This window comes from Rhynchophorus ferrugineus, unplaced genomic scaffold (genome assembly GCF_030347505.1).
Source record: "Rhynchophorus ferrugineus isolate W39M unplaced genomic scaffold, kcgeb_rfMv2 rfM8, whole genome shotgun sequence".
NCBI lineage: Eukaryota > Metazoa > Arthropoda > Insecta > Coleoptera > Curculionidae > Rhynchophorus > Rhynchophorus ferrugineus.
In genome coordinates this window covers 25,009,433-25,031,199 of record NW_027472587.1, presented here as the reverse complement: position 1 = coordinate 25,031,199, position 21,767 = coordinate 25,009,433, and the positions used below count along the sequence as shown (strand labels likewise).

At 32.6% G+C, this 21,767-nt stretch overlaps 2 protein-coding genes across 2 annotated transcripts in view; one reads left to right on the top strand and one right to left on the bottom strand.

The window, feature by feature from the left end:
- The window catches only part of LOC143200605 (orexin/Hypocretin receptor type 1), a 1,081,956-nt gene that overhangs the window by 450,137 nt on the left and 610,052 nt on the right, over positions 1-21,767 (bottom strand). The gene's annotated exons all lie outside the window — the stretch shown is intronic.
- LOC143200610 (uncharacterized) lies at positions 5,951-7,302 on the top strand. Its single transcript, XM_076411112.1, has 2 exons — positions 5,951-6,221; positions 6,324-7,302. The coding sequence occupies exons 1-2, from the start codon at positions 6,203-6,205 to the stop codon at positions 7,190-7,192; spliced, it is 888 nt and encodes a 295-aa protein (XP_076267227.1). The 5' UTR covers positions 5,951-6,202; the 3' UTR covers positions 7,193-7,302.

Sequence of the window (21,767 nt, the reverse complement as noted above, 5' to 3'; positions counted from 1 at the left end):
AATAAAACCTTTGAAAGACATCCAGTTGTGTAAATAAGCAGATATATAGTTAGTTCAAAACAGCAGTGAACCCACGTCATCTGAATTGATGTTGCAATGTTGACGCATCAACTCTGAGTTTTAGTAAATTTTGAATTTAAGATATAGCAAAATCCTAATCTAAATAATATCATTAAACAAAAGAAGTTACCCAATACAATTTATTATAATATTATAGTACATCTAGTACATATACTATCGAACTTTAAACTACAAGTAATTATACACCCGGAATAATTTATAGGTTAAATTTGTTTTATTATATTTACATTCAACTCTATTATACACTAGCGACCCGCCCCGGCTTCGCACGGGTGCAATGCTGATACTAAATTAAATACACTACAGAAAAAATATGAACGTTGTATATAAAAACATAGCGGCCCGCTCCAACTTTGCACGGGCATAAAATATATATGCCTATGTCACTCAATGAAAACATGATTAAAATCGATCCAGTATTTTTGGTTCATTCATTACTGCCCTTGGCCTGCACGCATTAAATTTGGAGCAGAACAATTCCTCATCCCCTATACTTACTATGAAGATTTCCTGCTATCTTTGGAATATCTAAATTCATACAATTTTTATTACATTACACATTTTTAAACGCAAATTTTAAATTTGTAATATCTCCGAAAATGTTTGTTTAATTTACATGCTGTAAGGAAACATATTGATCTATATTAATTGCACACTGTATTTAAGGTACTTAATTCGATAAGGATTAATGCCGTATTGCTTAAAATAGCTTCGTAAATAAGCCATTTTCTCACGTAAAAAGTAAACAATAAAAATGGTTAATGTGGGTTATCCCTAAAAGATAAACATATACCATCCCGGACTTTTTTGTAGACCTTTTTATGGTGTACAATACTGTAGTACATTAATTTGATCTAACTCGTAGGGTTAGGCAGCGTTTTTGCTAATTGCTAAATAAGCCTAAAAAAATAGGTTAATTTACGACATCACGTTAGAAACCTCTAAAATTAGCAATGTTGCCTTAGTATATTATGCATGTATTATACATATAAACCTTCCTCTTGAATCACTCTATCTACTGAAAAAAACCGCATCAAAATCCGTTGCGTAGTTTTAAAGATTTAAGCGCACATAGGGATATAGGGACAGAAAAGGCGACTTTGTTTTATACTATGTAGTGATATATTATACACACTAGTACACTAGTGGTATATCCCGAAGGTCTAATACACCTAATTAACAGTTGTATATCTGTATAATGTCTTTTACTATTATTAGAGACGCATACAGACGGTTTCTTTTTGGTGAATTTAAGGTTATATTGTTTTTTATTTTTTGAGATAATTTATTGAGCGTGCCTAATATTCAGTGCAGCTGCAACGCGCTAAAATTTTTTGACTAAAATCCGCGAAGATTTGAAATTTATTAAAACAAAATTTACAGGTTTATACCTCGCAATTATCGCATTTTGAAGAATTTTCAGACGTTTGACAAACGGACGCCTTTTACAGGTTCATTCGGTAACGAGCTCGAACTTGTCACAAAGCATTCTATCTCTATTTTATTAGTATAAAATGTGAAGGAAAATACTGTCTGATTGTAAAACGAATTTACAACTTTCGACTATCACATATTGATGGCGTAAGTTCACTGCAGTTTTGAATAAACTACATATTGAGTAGTGTTAACCTTGGAAACGCTTGGGAGAGGTAAATTTCATGGTATTTATGGCTGTATAGCTTTATCGAGATAAAAAAATCACCATTGGATACTTATTTTCTTCCCTAGAAATAATTATTAATCGAGTTGCAAGAAGAAGAGTTAAGTCAGCCTAGTTTCTCTTTATAATATACCAAGGAATAAAATGCGACGTATCCATCTAACTAGACACAGTCTTCACAGGGTTTTTACCCAAGTCTTCTGTGATCTTCAAGAATATTTAAATACCTGATCAAGGAGCGCACAGTAGAAGCCACTTGATAGTTGAAGTTTGTCGTCTTTAGAATTTAAGTTGTATTGTAAATAAAGTCGTTTTTACTTTACTTATTTTTTTCTTATAATCGAAATGATAAAGCTGCCCAACAAATGGAATATAGTAATGCATATCATGGATTTTACGTATCTTTCCTTGAACAAAAAAGGGGTTCCTTATGAGGCCAATTAAAATAAAGGAAATAACATCCTCATCTAAAAGCATAGAATAATTATTAGTCTCAGTCCTATACTATGTATGGTACTTACTAGTTCAACGAAAAGTTGAACTTACCATACAAGTTAGGTGGGTTAGAAAGATGTGACTTCTGATTTTCAGAGTACTTGAATCGACTTCTACCTCAATAATATATCACGCTTGATTTGTTGAATATCGTCTATGTCATCACCTTGAAGTAAATTATTGTCAAGTGAAGAATCATTTGAGCAGAAGAAATTTCGCTTCGCAAATTTTCGTTGTTGCTTAAGTTTTTTGTAACAAGTTTTAGAATTACTTAAAGATTCCAAGTCCTATACATTTTCCAGGTTTTGTAACACTTTCACATTTTTGAACCGGATATAGCTCGTACCATAATACGTACGACCCATAATTTCTATTTAAGTGTTGAATATAGTGTTTAAGTATTTAAGTTAAGAAGTATTTCTATTACCTCTATTGTTAAACACATAATATGTTGATATAATACGATCACTTATTTTGACGCCTTAGTGTATTTGCTATTTTATCCTAAGAAATATATTTTATCTCTAAAGGAATCTGATATGTGAAACATAACTCTCCCATATGTCTTTTTTTTAACGACTTAAAATTCTAACGACTATTATTATGTCGAAATTATATATATATATATATATATATATATATATATATATATATATATATATATTATATACAACATATATAAGACACTTAAAGACCTCCAACATTTACAGACACGAAACTTTTAAATCCCTTTAACTTTGGCACGTTTTTCATTCTCTGTGTAATATTTCGGCAACTTTTCGGTATTTTCTAAGCAACTAAAGAGTCTTAAAGTTTGGTGTTCTTAAATACGATGAAACTTGCGTGGTGTTTAATATGAAATATAACTTAATAAATTTATCTTTCGGATTCTTTGGAGTAATTAAAATTCTTTTTAGACAAGCTTAGAATACCTTGTAATTTTATAAGAGTAATATGCATTGTTTTGTTCTTGTTTTCATAGGACGTTCCTTGTAAAATCCCTCAGAAATTAATTTATATTTATAACTTTAAAATGTAGTGTCACCCTGTTATATACTGTGTTTCCTAATAAATATAATTATATTGTTAATCCTCTAGTTTTGAGAAACCTTACGTTAGCGCCTGTTGCTTTTACTGTTAATTATATATATTTATTTCTCGCATCATATTGATCATTATGTATTGGAATTGACAAGAGCTGGTGTTATTAATCTAGATAGCAACTATTATTCAATAATATTATTGGATGCAACAATATTTTAAATAAAAGTTTGGACGCATGGAATGTCTCATTCGTTAATAATGTTATAAATATATTAGATTGGGGTAAACCAATTTAGGTTTCTTCTTTCTTTCTATTTCTAATAGGTGGTCGTGGTTGTCATTTAACGTAGCATATTATAAAAGCTTCTACATAAGGAAAGTAACACTGCCTGTTTTTGTTGCTTTGAATCCGAAAATTTAATTTAATTTGAACATTTCAAATCTTTCAAGAAAATTAAGATAATCGAAAGAGAAATATCGAGGTAGTTAGAAATACGTCATTTTGAGACATCGTCTTGGAAATATATATCAACCATAAATTTAGTTTTATTGAATTTAGCTAATCAGTTGGATTCCATATGAAACATTGACCGTGTTGGAACTCGGAGAATCTTCAAAAGTACGGTTACGTAGTCAGTATTCACCATTTGGAAAATTATATTAAGTGTTTGATAGGATTGGGAAACTAATGGAGTCTCGGATTGCTCGAGCCTGGACAAACAGCTGATTGCGCTATCTAAGAGGAGGGAATATCCAAAGCACAAATCGTCCTCCATGACAATAATGTTATATTAAACACAGAGAATACAAATTTGCTGAGAAATTGTGATTAATCCACTATCTATCCTGAACCTTACCATTCTCAAATCAATTTTCTGTTTCTCCCTTTCAGATAAACAAGGAAAATCTGAACTAAGTATATTCTTGTTACAGTTTAAGAAAAACTAAATCTATATTTTTTATATTTTGGTCATTTTTTTGGTCATTTTGGTCAGAATTTTACTTGTATTTATAAAATAATTTTGAATCCAGGTCAATATTGGAGTGTAGGGGAGAAACACACGTGGGATTAATAAGTCCAAAGGTATATAATCTTATATATAAAAATGAATCGCAAAATATGTTCCTAAGCGCATAACTCAACAACGCCTGGACCAATTTGGCCAAATCTTTTTTTAAAATGTTCGTTGAAGTTCAGGGATGGTTTTTACGGCGAGAAAAATTAGAATTATTGCTGGAAAAACCCTAAAAATAGCCCTTTTTGTTTGAATTTGTTTCGTGTATCAGTTGACAATTCATCTGTCATCTGTCAAAAGTCATCTGTAACAGACAACTTTTTTTTTTAAAATTTGATATGACTTGAACTCAAATCCTTTTAATCCGTACGAATTGTTTTATTTATTTAAAATTTTTTATTTGTTTAAAATTTAATTCAAATTTTAAATAAATAAAACAATTCGTACGGCTTAAAAGGATTTGAGTTCAAGTCATATCAAATTTAAAAAAAAAAGTTGTCTGTTACAGATGACTTTTGACAGATGACAGATGAATTGTCAAGTGATACACGAAACAAATTCGTATATCGTGTTTTGTGCAGAGTGTTTAGTTAGTTAGTGTTTGTTTAGTTCGTGATTAGTGAAAAAATAATTTATATTTGATATGCCTCCTATAAGACGAAGCAATTTAGGTAGAAGAACCAGAAATGCTATAAACCAAGCTAATTACCGATCTAATCGTACTGCACAAGAACGTGACGACGGAAATGAACGTGAAAGAATTCGGATATCACAAACGCGTGAAGCGCGAGCGCGACATTCAACTAATAATCGCGCAAGTTTGAATCCAGCTGCTTTCAGTTACGATGTGTCAATTGACTACAGTAACTACCAATGTGTTGTTATTGGTTCTATGAACTTGGTTTGCTCACACTGTAAGGCATTAAAATACAAAAACGAAGCAAATGGATTGTGTTGCGCAAATGGTAAAGTGAAATTGATACAATTGGATCCACCACCAGAACCATTGTACTCATTGGTTTCAGGAATAGGAACAGATTCTATACACTTTTTGACACATATTCAACAATATAACAATTGCTTTCAAATGACTTCATTTGGGGCAACAAATGCAGTTCGGGAAAATTTTATGCCAACTTTCAAGGTATGTATTATAGCAGTTACTCATAATTATTTTAGCGAACAAAATTTTCTGTCACCAAAGTTAAGATGTGTTACTAATCTTCAATTTCTTAATCATTACGAAATATATCACTTAGTCATCATATTATATGGTGATTCAGTTTCAGTGACACTTTTATTATATTTTATATTTGATAGATATTAGTTAAAACTAAATATATACTTTTTAAGATCAAATATTATTTAAGTTTGATCATTGACAATCCATTAATTTATACCACACCATAATATTTTTTTTTATTTACAGATACAAGGGCAAATATATCACAGAGCAGGTTCACTGTTACCAGTGTCAGATAGCGACAACAAATTCCTGCAAATTTATTTTATGGGCAATTCACCACAAGAAATTGATCTGCGTTGTGCACATAACAATTTAGTAAAAAGGTCTATTGTAGAACAATTACAAACTTTATTTCATCAACACAATCAATTGATTATATTGTTCAAAACTGCCCTGGATCTGATGCCATCCGATAATCACAAAATTGTAATCAGAGCTGATAAAACACCTGCAGGTCAACATACAAGACGTTTTAATGCACCAACTATTGATGAAGTTGCTATCGTTGTAGTTGGAGAAAACTTGGAATCCCGTGATATTGTTTTACATCGTCGGAATTTTCAATTACAACCTATAAAGGAAACACACCGCTCATATGATGCACTGCAATATCCCATTATATTTTGGCAAGGTGAAGATGGCTACGATTTATCAATAAAAATGATAAATCCCATTACAGGTAACTAAAATATTAGTTTAGCTATGGCGATAATATCTCAGTCACTATATTATGTATTTTAATTTTATATTTGAATGTTATTAAAACAAAATCTGTTTACAGGTTCTGAAACCAACAAAAAAGTCAGTTCAATGAACTATTATTCATACCGCCTAATGATTCGGGAAAATGCAGATAATCACATATTGAAATGTCGGCGATTATATCACAAATATGTTGATGACATGTATGTTAAAATTGAAACGGAGAGATTAACATTCATCAGGTTGAATCAAACCAAACTCCGATCTGAAGAGTATATTCACCTTCGAGATGCGATTAATACTGATGGAAATGCACAGAATGTCGGTCGGATGACTATTCTTCCAGCAACATACATCGGAAGCCCTCGGCATATGCACGAATATGCTCAAGATGCCATGTCGTATGTTCGTCATTATGGTACAGCAGATTTGTTCATCACATTTACATGCAATCCGCAATGGATAGAAATTAAGCAGGAGTTATTACCTGGGAAATCATCCATTGATCGTCATGATATTACAGCCAGAGTCTTTAGACAAAAGTTGAAATCTTTAATGAATTTCATCGTAAAACATAATGTGTTTGGTGAGACACGCTGCTGGATATATTCTGTGGAGTGGCAGAAACGAGGATTGCCACATGCACACATTTTGATTTGGTTGGTTGAAAAGATAAGGCCAAATGAAGTTGATGCAGTGATATCAGCTGAAATCCCTAATGTACAAGTAGATCCTGGATTGCATGAGGTAGTTATCAAAAACATGATACATGGTCCCTGTGGAACTCTTAATCAAAATTCACCGTGTATGATGGATGGTAAATGTTCAAAACGATATCCACGGACATTAATATCGGAAACAATTACTGGTAATGACGGTTATCCATTGTATCGTCGCAGATCGACAGCAGACAATGGAAAATCAACAATTGTCAAATTAAATCAATAAGATATTGAAATAGATAATCGTTGGATTGTTCCATATTCACCCATTTTATCAAAGACATTCAAAGCACACATCAACGTTGAATCTTGCCATTCAGTGAAATCGATTAAATACATTTGCAAATATGTAACCAAAGGGAGTGATATGGCTGTGATTGGAATTGGTGCAGAGAATTCTAATGATGAAGTTACCCAATACCAAATGGGCCGCTATGTCAGTAGTAATGAAGCAGTTTGGCGAATATTTTCTTTTCCTATTCATGAGAGACACCCTTCTGTTGTTCACTTAGCTGTGCATTTAGAAAATGGACAAAGAGTGTATTTTACAGCACAGAACGCAGTACAAAGAGCTGCTCAGCCACCATCTACTACATTAACCAGTTTTTTTGAGACATGCCAAAACGATGATTTCGCACAAACATTGCTATATTCTGAAATGCCAAAATATTATACCTGGAATCAATCCTCAAGGAGATTTATACGACGGAAACAAGGAAAACCAGTTCCAGGATATACAGATGTATATTCCACCGATGCGATTGGCCGGATTTATTCAGTACATCCAAGCAATGATGAATGTTTTTATTTACGACTGCTATTAGTCAATGTACGTGGCCCAACATCATTCCAACAGTTACGAACTGTTGATGGTGAATTGTGTGGATCCTACAGAGAAGCCTGTCAACGTTTGCAATTGCTTGAAAATGACGCTCATTGGGATCAAACTCTCAATGATGCTGTAATATCATCACACACTCATCAAATACGAACATTGTTTTCTATAATCATATCTACATGCTTCCCATCAAACCCAATTGATTTGTGGATGAAGTACAAAGATTATATGTGTGATGATATTTTGTATCAAATACGGAATAGAATGGGAAATCCAAATATACAAATCAGTGAAGAAATTTACAATGAAGCATTGATTTCAATTGAGGACATGTGCTTGATAATGTCAAACTATTAATTCAATTAGGCCTGACCGCGCCCAATCGTCCAATGCATGACGCTTTTAACCAAGAGTTGCATCGAGAAAGACTGTATGATCTCAACGCTTTGAAAGAATAAATTCAAACAAATCTTCCACTGTTAAATGAACAACAGAAGTATGTATTTGAAACTCTGATGAAAGTAACAAATGATGAAACTGGAGGGATTTATTTCTTAGATGCACCTGGTGGTACAGGAAAAACTTTTTTTATTTCATTAATATTAGCAACAATTCGCTCACAAAATAAAATTGCACTTGCACTCGCTTCGTCGGGAATCGCAGCAACTTTGCTTGAAGGTGGTCGAACAGCCCATTCAGCACTAAAATTGCCATTAAATATGCAAAGCAATGAAACTCCAACCTGCAACGTTTCGAAGAACTCTGCAATGGCAAAGGTTTTGCAGCAATGTAAATTGATTGTTTGGGATGAATGCACGATGGCACATAAAAAATCTTTGGAGGCTTTAGACAGAACCTTAAAAGATCTACGTAGCAATAATAACCGATTTGGTGGTGCAATGATTTTATTAGCAGGAGATTTTCGTCAAACATTGCCAGTGATTCCACGATCAACGCCAGCTGATGAACTCAATGCATGTCTAAAGTCCTCCAATTTGTGGAAACATGTTAAAGTACTTCATTTAAGCAAGAATATGCGTGTCGAGTTGCAAAATGACCAATCTGGAAACATATTTTCTAAACAACTCATTGACATTGGTAATGGCAAATTTCCTATAGACATGTTGACGGCTTGCTTTTGCTATGACTATAAACAAGTCCCAGGGGCAATCATTAAGTGTTTGTGGTATTAATCTAGAAAACCCATGTTTCTCACATGGTCAATTGTATGTTGCCTGTTCCCGTGTTGGAAAACCATCAGATTTGTTTATCTATGCGCCAGGTAATCAAACAAAAAACATCGTATACCACAAAGCAATATAATGATAATAATAATAATAATAATTATGATTCACATGATTAACAATAAAGCGATTACTTACTTTTCAATCCTTATATATGTTTTATTTAATTATTTTTTATTCACAACGCCCTATCACCAGGGTGATGGTTCTGTTCAGGAGAATTTTTTAAAATACGTAGGCACAAAAACTGCCACATTACAAATCTTTTTGACAGGACGAAGTCTGTCGGGTCAGCTAGTTTATTATAATATTATAGTACATCTAGTACATATACTATCGAACTTAAAACTACAATTAATTCTATACTCACAATATTTTATAAGTTAAATTTGTTTTATTATATTTACATTGAACTTTATTATACACATATTATACACACTAGTACACTAGTGGTATATCCCAAAGGTCTAATTCACCTAATTAACGTCAGATGGTTTCTATTTGGTGAATTTTAGGTTATATTGTTTTTTTGAATTTTTGACATATTTTAGTGACCTTGCCCGTACTAATATTTAGTGCAGCTGCAACGCGCTAAAATTTGTTGACTAAAATCCGCGGAGATTTGTAATTTATTAAAACAAAGTTTACAGGTTTATACCACACAATTATCGTATTTTGAAGAATTTTGCAGACGTTTGACAAACGGACGACTTTTTAATTTACAACTTTCGACTGGCACATATTGATGACGTAAGTTCACTGCAGTTTTGAAAAAACTACATATCGAGTAGCGTTAACCTTGAAAACGCTTGGGAGGTATAAATCTCATGGTATTTATGGCCGTATAGCTTTATCGACATAAAGAAATCACCATTGGATACTTCTTTTCTTCCCTAGAAATAATTATTAATCGAGTTGCAAGAAGAAGAGTAAAGCCAGCCTAGTTCCTCATCGTCATTTTGAGACATTGCTTTGGAAATATATATCAACCATAAATTTAGTTTTAAACAATTTAACTAATCAGTTGGATTCCATATGAAACATTGACCGTGTTGGAACTCGGAGAATCTTCAAAAGTACGGTTACGCAGTCCGTATTCACCCTTTGGAAAATGATATTAAGTGTTTGGTAGGATTGGGAAACCAATGGAGTCCCGGATTGCTCGAACCTGGACAAGCAACTGATTCCGCTATCTAAGAGGAGGGAATATCCAAAGCACAAATCGTCCTCCATCACAATAATTTTATATTAAACACAGAGAATACAAATTTGCTGAGAAATTTTGATTAATCCATTATATATCCAGAACCTTACCATTCTCAAATCAATTTTATGTTTCTCACTTTCAGACATACAAGGAAAATCTGAACCAAGTATATTCTTGTGACAGTTTAAGAAAAACTAAATCTATATTTTCTATATTTTGGTCATTATACGTCAGACTTTTACTTGTATTTATTAAAGAATTTTGAATCCAGGTTAATATTAGAGTGTAGGGGAGAAACATACGTTTGATTAATAAGTACAAAGGTACTTTCCATTTTTTATACATAAACTAGACTCCAGTTGACAGATAATAAAATATCAGAATGGTTTAAAATAGTAATATAATATATTAGTTATATAATTATGTAAGTTACAAAATCGTACAAATTGTGCGACAATTATGCATAAAGATTTCTGACGAGAATTAATTCGAATTTATATCGAAGGTCAATCGTAATGAAATCCGAAGAAGCTTCAAAAACACAATTTCGATTTAATTAGGAATGCTTGATTTCTAACTTGCTGCTTAATTTTTTTAATAACATCTTTATTAGATAAGTTCGTATGGTTTTGTTTGCTTCAATCTCCTGCCATCCTGCGCGCTGTCCAGCAATTGTATTGCTCCCACGTTAGTATGATTTAGTAATCTTCTTTCAAGGCGAAATCTTGGATAACTTCGCAAATCCATTTGACTTCCAGGTCATCGTGCAGTTCTTCATTGGTTACATAGTGATAGGCATTGCTAATCAATCGAAGAACCTTGTTTTGACAGCGTTGTATGACTAGTTGGTTTGAATTTTTGGTCCAACCCCATATTTGCACCCAATAGGTCCAAATTGGCGTTATAATTGTATTATAGATTAACCTCTTTGATTTTAGATCAAGTTGAGAGTATCTTCCGACTAACCAGTATAGTTTTTTTATTTTGGTTCTAATGTGTTTTGCTTTTTGTCTATGCTGATTAAATGGCAACTCTGTTTTGAAACCTCCTCGTAATATCATACAACCTTGGGAATCTACCACTTTAACCTGACTTGTGAATTGATTATGTTGTTAACGGCGATTCTATTTGGAAAATTCTCATCTCATTTTTTGGTCTCATCGACCGCCTAGATTCATTTGGGTTATTGGTGGATGTGAGAAGAAGGCTCAAGAAACCCCTTTCCGCAATATGATTCGTTCAGAGTTTTGCAAGTGAAAGTATCTTCTAACCTTGACTTTCGTACTTTGGATAGAACTCATGGTTAGATACTCAATGACAGCGCTTGGTACCTGCACTTCAATTGAGCACTCAAGAACAACAAGCTGATGCGTATCTATTAGGCGATGTATTTTCAACTTTGCCTAGTATGACCAGCATATAACTAGCAAGCCGTTTTTAAATATTATCTAAATAGGACTTAGATTTGACCACTAAATTGTCTACGTTTACGTAAAAAGAAAAAAATATCCCGATGTTCTTGAAAGTAAAGCGATATACTGCATACAGCCCATGTTCGGAACCAACCTATGTTGTTACCAAATATTGCTAATGTCGAAATAACTTTTCAAAAGTAAACAAACCTATCTTCCATCGTATATCTCATTATATAAATGTTAAAATGACTGATAAAAATACTACTTTAACATATAATTTTTCATTATTTAACACATGAGGAAAAATGTTCCTGGCGTAACAAAAAAACGCTTTTTCTTTTTGTACAAATTTGGTTTTATTTATCAACGTAATCTCCATCAAGAGCCACACAATTATTCCAGCGCCGCTCTAACATTTCAGTACGACGTTTGTAGAATGATTTATCTTATGCCAAAATAGGCCTGTCGCCAGTTGCTGGCCACTCAATTGGCGATCGTTTTGATTCCGGAGTGAAGTTATGGATCTATGCTTCATCCAATGTCACAAATCGACGCAAAAATTTTGGTTTGTTACCTATAAACATGGCCAAACACTGCTCAGATTCATCAAAACGTTCTTGTCTTTGGTCAGCGGTGAGCAAATGCAGCACCCACTTTGACCAGAGATTTCTGATAGTCAAATGCTTATGCAATGTAAAACCAACATCATCTAACTCACGCAACTTCACTTCTCGATCATTCAGGACAATTTAGTAGATTTTGTTATGCCTTCTGGTGTTAACACTTTTTTGGATGGTCACTGCGTTCTGTATCATTGGTGTCTCTACGACAGACGTTGAAAGTCGGCAAACCAACGTTTTACTCTTATTTCTGATGGAGCGGAGCCCTTATAATAACAAATGGCACATACCCTTAAATAATTTTATTTAAATAATCTTATAGGTTTAAGGGATATCCATATATTAATGAATCAATTAATTTTTAGAATATTTCAAATGTGAAAAAATAATTTATCATTAAGAAAATCAAACAATAGATAAAATTACTATAAAAAAGTTTGCGTTTTTTCGATCAGCGATCCCAGATTAATAATGAGAAATTGTGTTGCTACTTTAAAATTAATATTTTGTAAGATTATTTCATTTAAGCAAGTTTTTCAGTTTTTTAGAAGCAGCTGAAGATGGCAATTTAGTGCGAATTCCGTTGAGTCTGGGTAAAAATATATGAGCTACATTTGATGTTATATCAATTGAAACGTTCAAAATTGATGGGAATCTCTCATTAATCGTCCGGTCACTGACCAAACTTTCACCATTCGTTCAATTACCGGGTACGATGTCATGATGATCAATATGATGTCATTACTCGAGCTCAACGCTTGGAGATTGATAAAGTGCTCCAATACGAGATATTTGGTCAATGTTGAACAGTAATTTATCAAAATATTATAAGCCAACAGAATACCTGACAATTGACGAGCAACTTTATCCATACCGAGGTCGAACTAGATTCACTCAGTATATTCCGTCAAAGAAAGCTAAATATGGAATTAAAGTGAGGTGGATATGTGATGCTGAAAATTCGTATCCACGTACTGGACGGCTTTACACTGGAAAATCGAAAGATGGTCGTGAGAAAAGCGTTGGTGAAAGAGATGTCAAAGTCTTGCTGGCAACGTATAGAGGATCCGGTAGAAACATTACAGTGGATAACTTCTTCACTACTCTTCCACTTGAAGAAAAATAAAGCATACATTTCACCAGCAATGACCGTATCAAAAACGCGAGAAAAATTATCCACTGTGTTTGGCTTTCATGAAAAAGTTACCCTATGTAGTTACATGCCAAAAAAAGGTAGTAATTATGCTATCATCAATGCATCATGAAGCTAAAACTAGTGATAGTGCAAAGAAAAAACCCGAAATTATTGAGATTTATAACTGGTATGTAGATGGAGTAGACACGATGGATAAAATGATTGTTAGATATACTACAAAAAGATCAACTCAAAGGTGGCCTCTAGCATTTTTTTACAATATTCTCGATATTGCCTGCCTTGCACCATATATTCTATATTATAAGAATAATAAAATGATTGTTAAAAAATCGTACGAACGACGATTATTTTATCGGCAATTGGACAGAGAGCTATATACTCCATTACATCCAGAGCTATCAATCTGAACGCGCATCAGTGAACATCATCTGTATCATTAACACCTTAAACGCAGTTCCATTCAACTGGGAGGAAAAAGATTGCTGATTGCTATGAATGTCTCCAAAGTGAATTTAAAAAACGTCGCAGAACTAGAAAAATATGTTCGGTATGTGAGAACCCTATTGGTGACGAACACTGTAATATAACCACGACATGTGAAGGATGTACAAAATAATTTAATGTACTTCAATTTTTATATGGCACTGTATCATAAGAAATAAAATAATTATTGATATAAATTGATATTAATAAAGTAAAATAAAACGGAGTTATGTATTTCTTACTTACCATTTTTGTTTTTGTTTATAATAAGAATTATTGTTTAAGTTAATATATTTTACCTGCGGATGGAAATGGATACCCGGGTGCCTGGTCATTGACGGTACAGTAATTATCATTAAAAATCGTAACATCAATTATCATAATAATTTTTACAATTTTAATTCTCAATGTCTTTGTGCATATAAGCTGGAAGAAAAGCTGGAATTAATAAAGTAAAAGACGAATTATGAATATATAATGAATTATTTATAGATGAGATTTTAAAGGATTGCTCAAAGGAACGCGTCTTCGGTTTTTACAAGTATCATACAAAAAATCATGTGAATTTTAAAAAATTGGAGACGCTGCGCAGAAAAATTTAGGTTTAAACATTAAAATAATGAAATTTTTTAAAACTTTCTAAATTTGGTTAATTCAGCGGGTTGTTTGAATTTATTACCAGTTTTTTATTACCAATTGGGTGTGAAAAGCAATATTTTACTTCCAACATGAAACACATTCTTTGTGAAGTTGTAAATTTGGTTCTATAATTATTATGTTGTCGAAATACCTTTAACTCCTCGTTTGTTTATGTGATAACTGTGATATGAGTTTTTCTATTTTTATCTTTACAATAAATAATTTGTTGAGAATAAAGTAATTTCGGTTTTTCATATTTTTTTAAAAGTAAGTTCATTTAAATTTCAAACACTCATGCAAAAAAAACACAGATATAAATTTATGTTTGTTATTTGTTCTAATTTTTTTGTCCATAAGTCCAAGAGTGTAAAAGTCGACAAAAAAATTAATCTGAGTCATGCCTGTAACCATACCGGATAAAACTGGATGTCTTCTGAGATTGTCTCTCAAGTTGGCCACTTGCTAATCTTTAGGCTTAATGCCAAGGGCCTTGGTTCAAGCCTATAGCTTAAGGTAGGTCTAGTAATAAAAAAAATGCTAAAATTTTATATACATACGGACCAATCTTTTAATTATAAGAAAAATTATAATTAGGAACGTAAACATTTTTGGGTAAAAAAAGATTCAAATGATTTTCGTAATCCCCTCATGATGCTTTACACCATGAAGGTTTTTCAAGCGACCGAGGTATGCGGGAGATATTTGGGGGGATACATTATAGCTTACCCGCCAATATCTCAATTTTACCAAATCACTAAAATAATACGTAGTCCTCCACTCTAGTGATAAAAAAGAACACATTTCCTGTTGAAAAATGTTTTGTCAAAATACTACTAATATTTTTATACTGTTGATAAAATTAAACAAAACAATAAACATTGATTCCAAATAAGACATTTACGGTTGTGTATAGATGTTAGAATCAATCAATTTATAAATAAATATATTGCTAAAGGTCACTAACAGCAAACACATATATTTTTAAAGGTTTTGTGCTATTGATATCGAGAGAAAAGAGATTCGAGAACATTTCCGTTGAAATAAAAGTACACTTGAAGTTTAACGAGCTGTATAGAAGCCAAAATAAAGTCCGTACCGTAAACCGGATGTCTCAAGTATCGCCTGATATTGATTGTTTTTGTTTGTCTATTTAAACTCGAACTATGGTTGTAAACAATTAGTTCCAAACATTGATAAGTGGCTTATATTTAGTATTTATTTCCTGTTAATTAAAGGGTCTTTTTTAATGATATGATATTTGAAAATGTAACAAAATGCTCTCAAATTGTGTCATAAAAAACTCATTATTGCAATAAAAATATTACTGCTTTTTGTAACATTTTGTATTTTGAATTTCAGTTCAGATATGACTTTTGAGTCATTCCATACATTTTTAGATATGTATTATTTGAGAATAAGTCAATGGTAACGGATAATCAATTACTAATTATATATTAATTGTATAAGTACTAAGGTTTTAAATTTATATATAATCAAGACCAAACAAATAAAAAGGCACCAACTAATTAAATTATCAAAATTAGGCGCAGAATCATTGCGATATATAAAGATTAATATCTTTCTTTTATTACACTTACTGACTGAATTAATTAAGCTGAAGTAGCTATAAATAAGATATTTAACTACAATAGTACTTTATTTAAAAATCTTTTATTTTATTTTGTTATATTTCTATGGTATTTTCACTTGCGAGTGACCAACTTGGAGATCATCCCACAAGACATCCGGTCTTACCCAGCCTGGTTACTGGCGTGACTAGAATTATTTTCCATGCTATAGGTAATCACAATTATAAATAAACACAAAATTAAATTTTCGACCCTATACCAGCAGGATTCGAACCTGCGACAATCTGCACCTAGGAGGACCGATCTGTCCTGTGTCCTTTGTTTGACCACTACGCCAACCAAGACAGCATATTATTACAAATATACAGAATGAGGTCTTCAAATTGTACAATACATTGTACACATGGATATTTGTGACGTCGAAACATTGCAATGTTGCCTTGCAAACTCTGAGTTTTAGTTCAGTTTGGCTTTGACATACAAAAAAATTCTAATATAAATAAAATAATTGAGCAAAAATGTTATCAAATATACTTTATTTTAACACTATAGTATATCTAAAAACTACAGTTAATTATACAGCCACAATAATTTATAAGTAAGAGTAAAAACCTCTTATCACTATTGCTCTAATGAATTGGGCATACGTCTGACAGCTGGTCGCCGACCGGTTGTTAGATGTACGCTAAATTATTCAAAATATTAGTTATAATTATTAAGGGTTACAAACCGGCAAACATTATTTTAGCTCTTTGATTATCCGGATAAAGTCGCTTCGTAATATATCATATTACTTTGTTTGAAAATGCCAAAAACAATAGATATACAGGGTCACAAATTGATTGCGGCTTTAATAGGTTATTTCGAAAAGGAACAAGATAATGAAGACCCCATTTTGGCGGTAAATTTCATTAGAGAGGTAGTTATTGATGATATTTAATAATATAAGTCCTTACAATTTTGTTGAAAATGTTTTATCGGGTTCTGTGAATAACATCGTTTACAAAATGAAGAATAGTACGTTAGATTCACCCAAGAAAATCCGTCTACATACAAAGTGGATGATGAATCTTGACCTTGATGAATCTATCATCTTGATATTGACTCTATTTGAGAGCAAATATACGAAATGTATAAGAACAGTAAGTACACAAATATCGATATAAACATAATTTAATAAAGTTATTTTAGAGAAAATTGTCTAGAAAGTATACATTAGAGAATTAGGAACATGCAGCATTTTGAGGGATTTAAGATATCCTTTCATACACTCTTACAGGCTATAGGGTTTATATGGGGTTACCTTTACCCTCGGAGAGATTTAATGGAATTTCCAGATATTACCTTAAAAATAACTGAATTTTTAAGGGCATAAAATAAGAGCAAGGAATATAAATAATATTAGAATTTGTGTATTTTGATGAAATTTAATGAATGAATTTTGAATATTTCAAAATGGTTCATTGTGGCACTCTTGGCAAGATGGTTACAAAAAAGTGTAAAGACAACAAAAATTGATGAAAAAAGGTAAAAGTTACAATAGCATTCGATTAGGTTTTGTTTATCACTATATTTATTAGTAATTAATTGCAGATATATTGCTGGTCGAGAAGGATGTTGGAAGATGATGATGAGAACGAGTTGGATGTGTTGGAACATGTTTTAGACGGACTAGAAATTAACAGTTTAGTGATTGAATTGGACAGTGACTCGGAAAGTGAAACCGACTGAAAGAAATTTTCAGGATATGTGATAATGCTATGTAATGCTGGAACTTCCGGACACAGAGTGATGAGAGTGGAAACAACTAAAGGTATGCACATAATTAATTGAATATAACTATAGAAAATGGTATTGTAGGGCATTAAATATTTGTGTGAACAGATATGATTGTAATTGTTCAAAATTAAACATGAGTATTAGATTAGAACGTATGAGGAGAGAATGAATACTAACTGTTTTGTAGATATGGTAAATGCATCGGACATAATTGGTTGATTTGAAGTTTATAAAGAATGGTAACAATTAGTAGCAGAAGAAATAAAATCGAATAGAATCACAACCGAAGGAAAGTAGAACTACACGTAAAAAGGTAAATATGCTCTCGAATAAAAGTAAAATTCGTTTCTCAGATATACAATTGTTAACTAACTGGATTAGGTCTCCAGGGAGATACCACTACATAAAAACGCTCCTATAAACTTTACCTCATGTATGGTGTGGAAAAGAATAACGTAGATGTAAACAAAACAAAACAAATCTAACCCACAAACTATTATACCTGTGTTCTTAATTGTAGTTTATGTCCTTGAATAATATATGTGTTAGATGTACTATATTGTTAAAATAAATTATGTTTGATAACATTTTTGTTCAATTATTTTATTTAGAATAGAATTTTCTTGTATGTCAAAGCTAAACTGAACTAAAACCCAGAATTACTAAAAAAACTTTGAATAGACTATAGATATCGATATCAAAATTATCGATACTTAATATAGGCCTCTTTAGTTTCTCTTTATTTCATTAACGTTTCTGTGACCGAGCGGGGTATTTTAGGTACCCCAAATACGATTTATTTTTTGTAACTTTTCCAAATGCATTTTGATTTTGTTTTCCTGCCAAATAATTTTAGAAAACATATTACTAAGCTAATTTTTAAACAAATAATTTAATTTGGGTGGAATCTGAGGCGAAAAACTGAATTTAATTATGTGACGTACCTTCGTTTTCCTGCAAGGCTTGCAGCGTATTGAAATCGTACGCGTACAATGCATATCTCATCGTAAAACATAGAGAATATTATTATGTTCTTTTAACTATAAGATGGCCACTTAGGGTTTTTGTCTAAATTATAGACAGGGCTGTACTCAGTGCCTATATCTTATATAGTAAATACTTTTCCAATTAGAAATGTAATAGCCGAAGTAGACGACAATTTCTTTACAAAAGTTGGCACAAGAACTTGCACTCCGAACCGTTCTAATTAGGAAAGAAAATGGCAATAATTTCCACCAGACTGCAATAACTGCAGTAGTATTTCTTACACAACAGCAAGGTCACGATTCAAGAAAATTCTGCTAGAGAGATTAGATGCAGAGAGAATATTATGCAAACCGAAGATTTCCAGATTCCTTTTGTGCCAGATCACGATATAGAAAGACTAAAATATCGTGTAATACGTGTAAAAATCACATTTACAGTGTTCACCGAGACGAAACCAAAACAATTTTATCTCTTGATTGTAAAAATAATGATTTAGGCGCCAATAATAATATAATGTTAAAATGAAAATCTTTTGTAAAAATGCATGCATAATTTACTTAAGTTATCAAAGTGCTACAGTGGGGTATCGTAGTTTTCTCACAAGGTCTGAAACGTAATTTTGGTAGCCCGGTTCCGGAAAAGCCGATAACACGGCTTCATTAGCGTGACTTAAGACGCTATCTTGTTTGAAATTAGGTGTAGGTAGTAGACTGAGAGTCATACAGTGTATTAGCTTAATACCTCAAACCAGGTACTGAGAGAATCTTTTCGATGCATTTGATTTGTTTGATGTGGCCTAGCAAAAGCCACTGAATTGTCTCATTTTTCTTTAACGCACTTGTTTGCATTGAACGCCATTTTTCGAGTGCATGTCATAGAATACATAATTCATCTCGTAATAACAAGTGAATCGAAAAGTCCCCGGCCTGACGAATAGTTTGTGAATAATAGCATTTCGAGTCAATTAACTTTTATTATTGTGAAAAATTGGATAAAAAGGAATTTCTCGTGTTGAAAAAAGATTTCTTTTTGAAGGGAAAATATACAGTTGATGCAAAAACTTAGTTTGATGGCGAGTTTTCAGACACTACCGCAAGAATATCAACCGTCAAAGATTGGTATGCTAAGTTTAGACGTGGTGAAATGAGCGCCGAAGACGATGAATGCAGTGAACGCCCAAAAGAGGTTGTTACCGACGAAAACATCAGACAGAAACAAAAAAAAACACAAAATGATTTTGAATGACCGTAAATTGAAATTAAATTAAATAGCAGACCCTCTAAAGATACAAACTGAACGTGTACATAATATCATTCACGAATATTTGGGTATGAGAAAGTTCTATGCGTAATGGGTGCCGCGCGAGCTCACTTTTGACCAAAAACAACGAGTTGATGATTGGGAGCAGTGTTTGAAGATAATAAAGCGTAATAAACCCGAGTTTTTACGTCGATATGTTACAATGGATGAAACAAGGCTCCATCATTTCACTCCGATGTCCAATCGACAGCCATTCGAGAGAAGTGCAAACGATGAACACACTCCAAAGCGTCGGAAACGGAACAGTCGGGGTAAGTTTACTTCGTCTGTATTTTGGTTTGCGCATGGACTAATTTTCATTGACTACCTTAAAACAGGAAAGACCATCAACGGCGACTATTACATAAGGTTGTTGGACCGTTTGAACTACGAAATTGCCGAAAAGCGGCCGCATTTGAAGTAATAGACAATGCTGGGTCACCAAGTTTACTGTGCCACAAGTCAGTGAAAATAATGGCAAAAATCCATGAATTGGGCCTCGAATTACTTCCTCATCCAACGTATTCTCCAGATATGGCCCCCAGCGACTATTTCCTATCCAGATGTCGAAAGAATGCTCGCTGGGAAAAAAATTCGTTGAATGAATAGGCGATCGCCGAAGCTGAGGCCTACTTTGAAGAAAAGGACAAATCGTACTACAAAAATGGCATCGGAAAGTTAGAGGGTCGCTATAACAGTGTATCACCCTTAAAGAGAATTATGTTGAATAAAAAAACTTATTTTTCCAAAAAATGTGCTTTACTATGGTAGGCCGGGAACTTTTCAATTAACCTGTTACATCTAAGCTACTAAACACACAACGTACAACATGAACAATTCCAGAAGTTCCAAAACGCAACGAATTTAAGCAATAATTGAAATGAATGATTAAAGGCACTGAAAAGTAGACCATGATCCACAATAATGTAAGAAAAATATCCAGAAGGCCGCAAGAGCTTCATAAATGACTCTAAAGCTCTCATTGGCGTTAATAAAAGTGACGCTAAGTATTTGATAGTATTTGAAGTTCTTTGTCATGGACTTGAAAAGGTAAAGTATTAATATCTCTTTCCGCCGTCATTAACTAATGGATTAGTGTGATAATTCTTGACCACGTAGATTTTTGGTGAATCGGCTAACATTGAAAGTGATTGGCTGTGATGGTATGATTCTGCTAAGCTCTTTTAATGTTAAGGACTGGCGCCAAAAGAGGCTCGCAAAAGTCACTTGGTTTAGTCTTTTGTCCAGATATCTCAGCAGTTCTACATCGACAAATTTATGATTTTGTCATAAAAATGTTAATAAGTTATCGATCATATATATATCATATATATCGATCATGCCTGTATAATTTCATCGAAATTCGACCACAATATATTAAATTAATCATATTTGTCTCATAATAGAGTAAAACAACTAATTTAAAAATCATATCTTACTAAAAACTATTGCCAATAACTTTCAGTAAGTGTTATTAGTAGGTGTACTAGACCTAGAGTGGTGACTGAATATTATAAAAAAGTATTATAAGTAAAATATCATTAT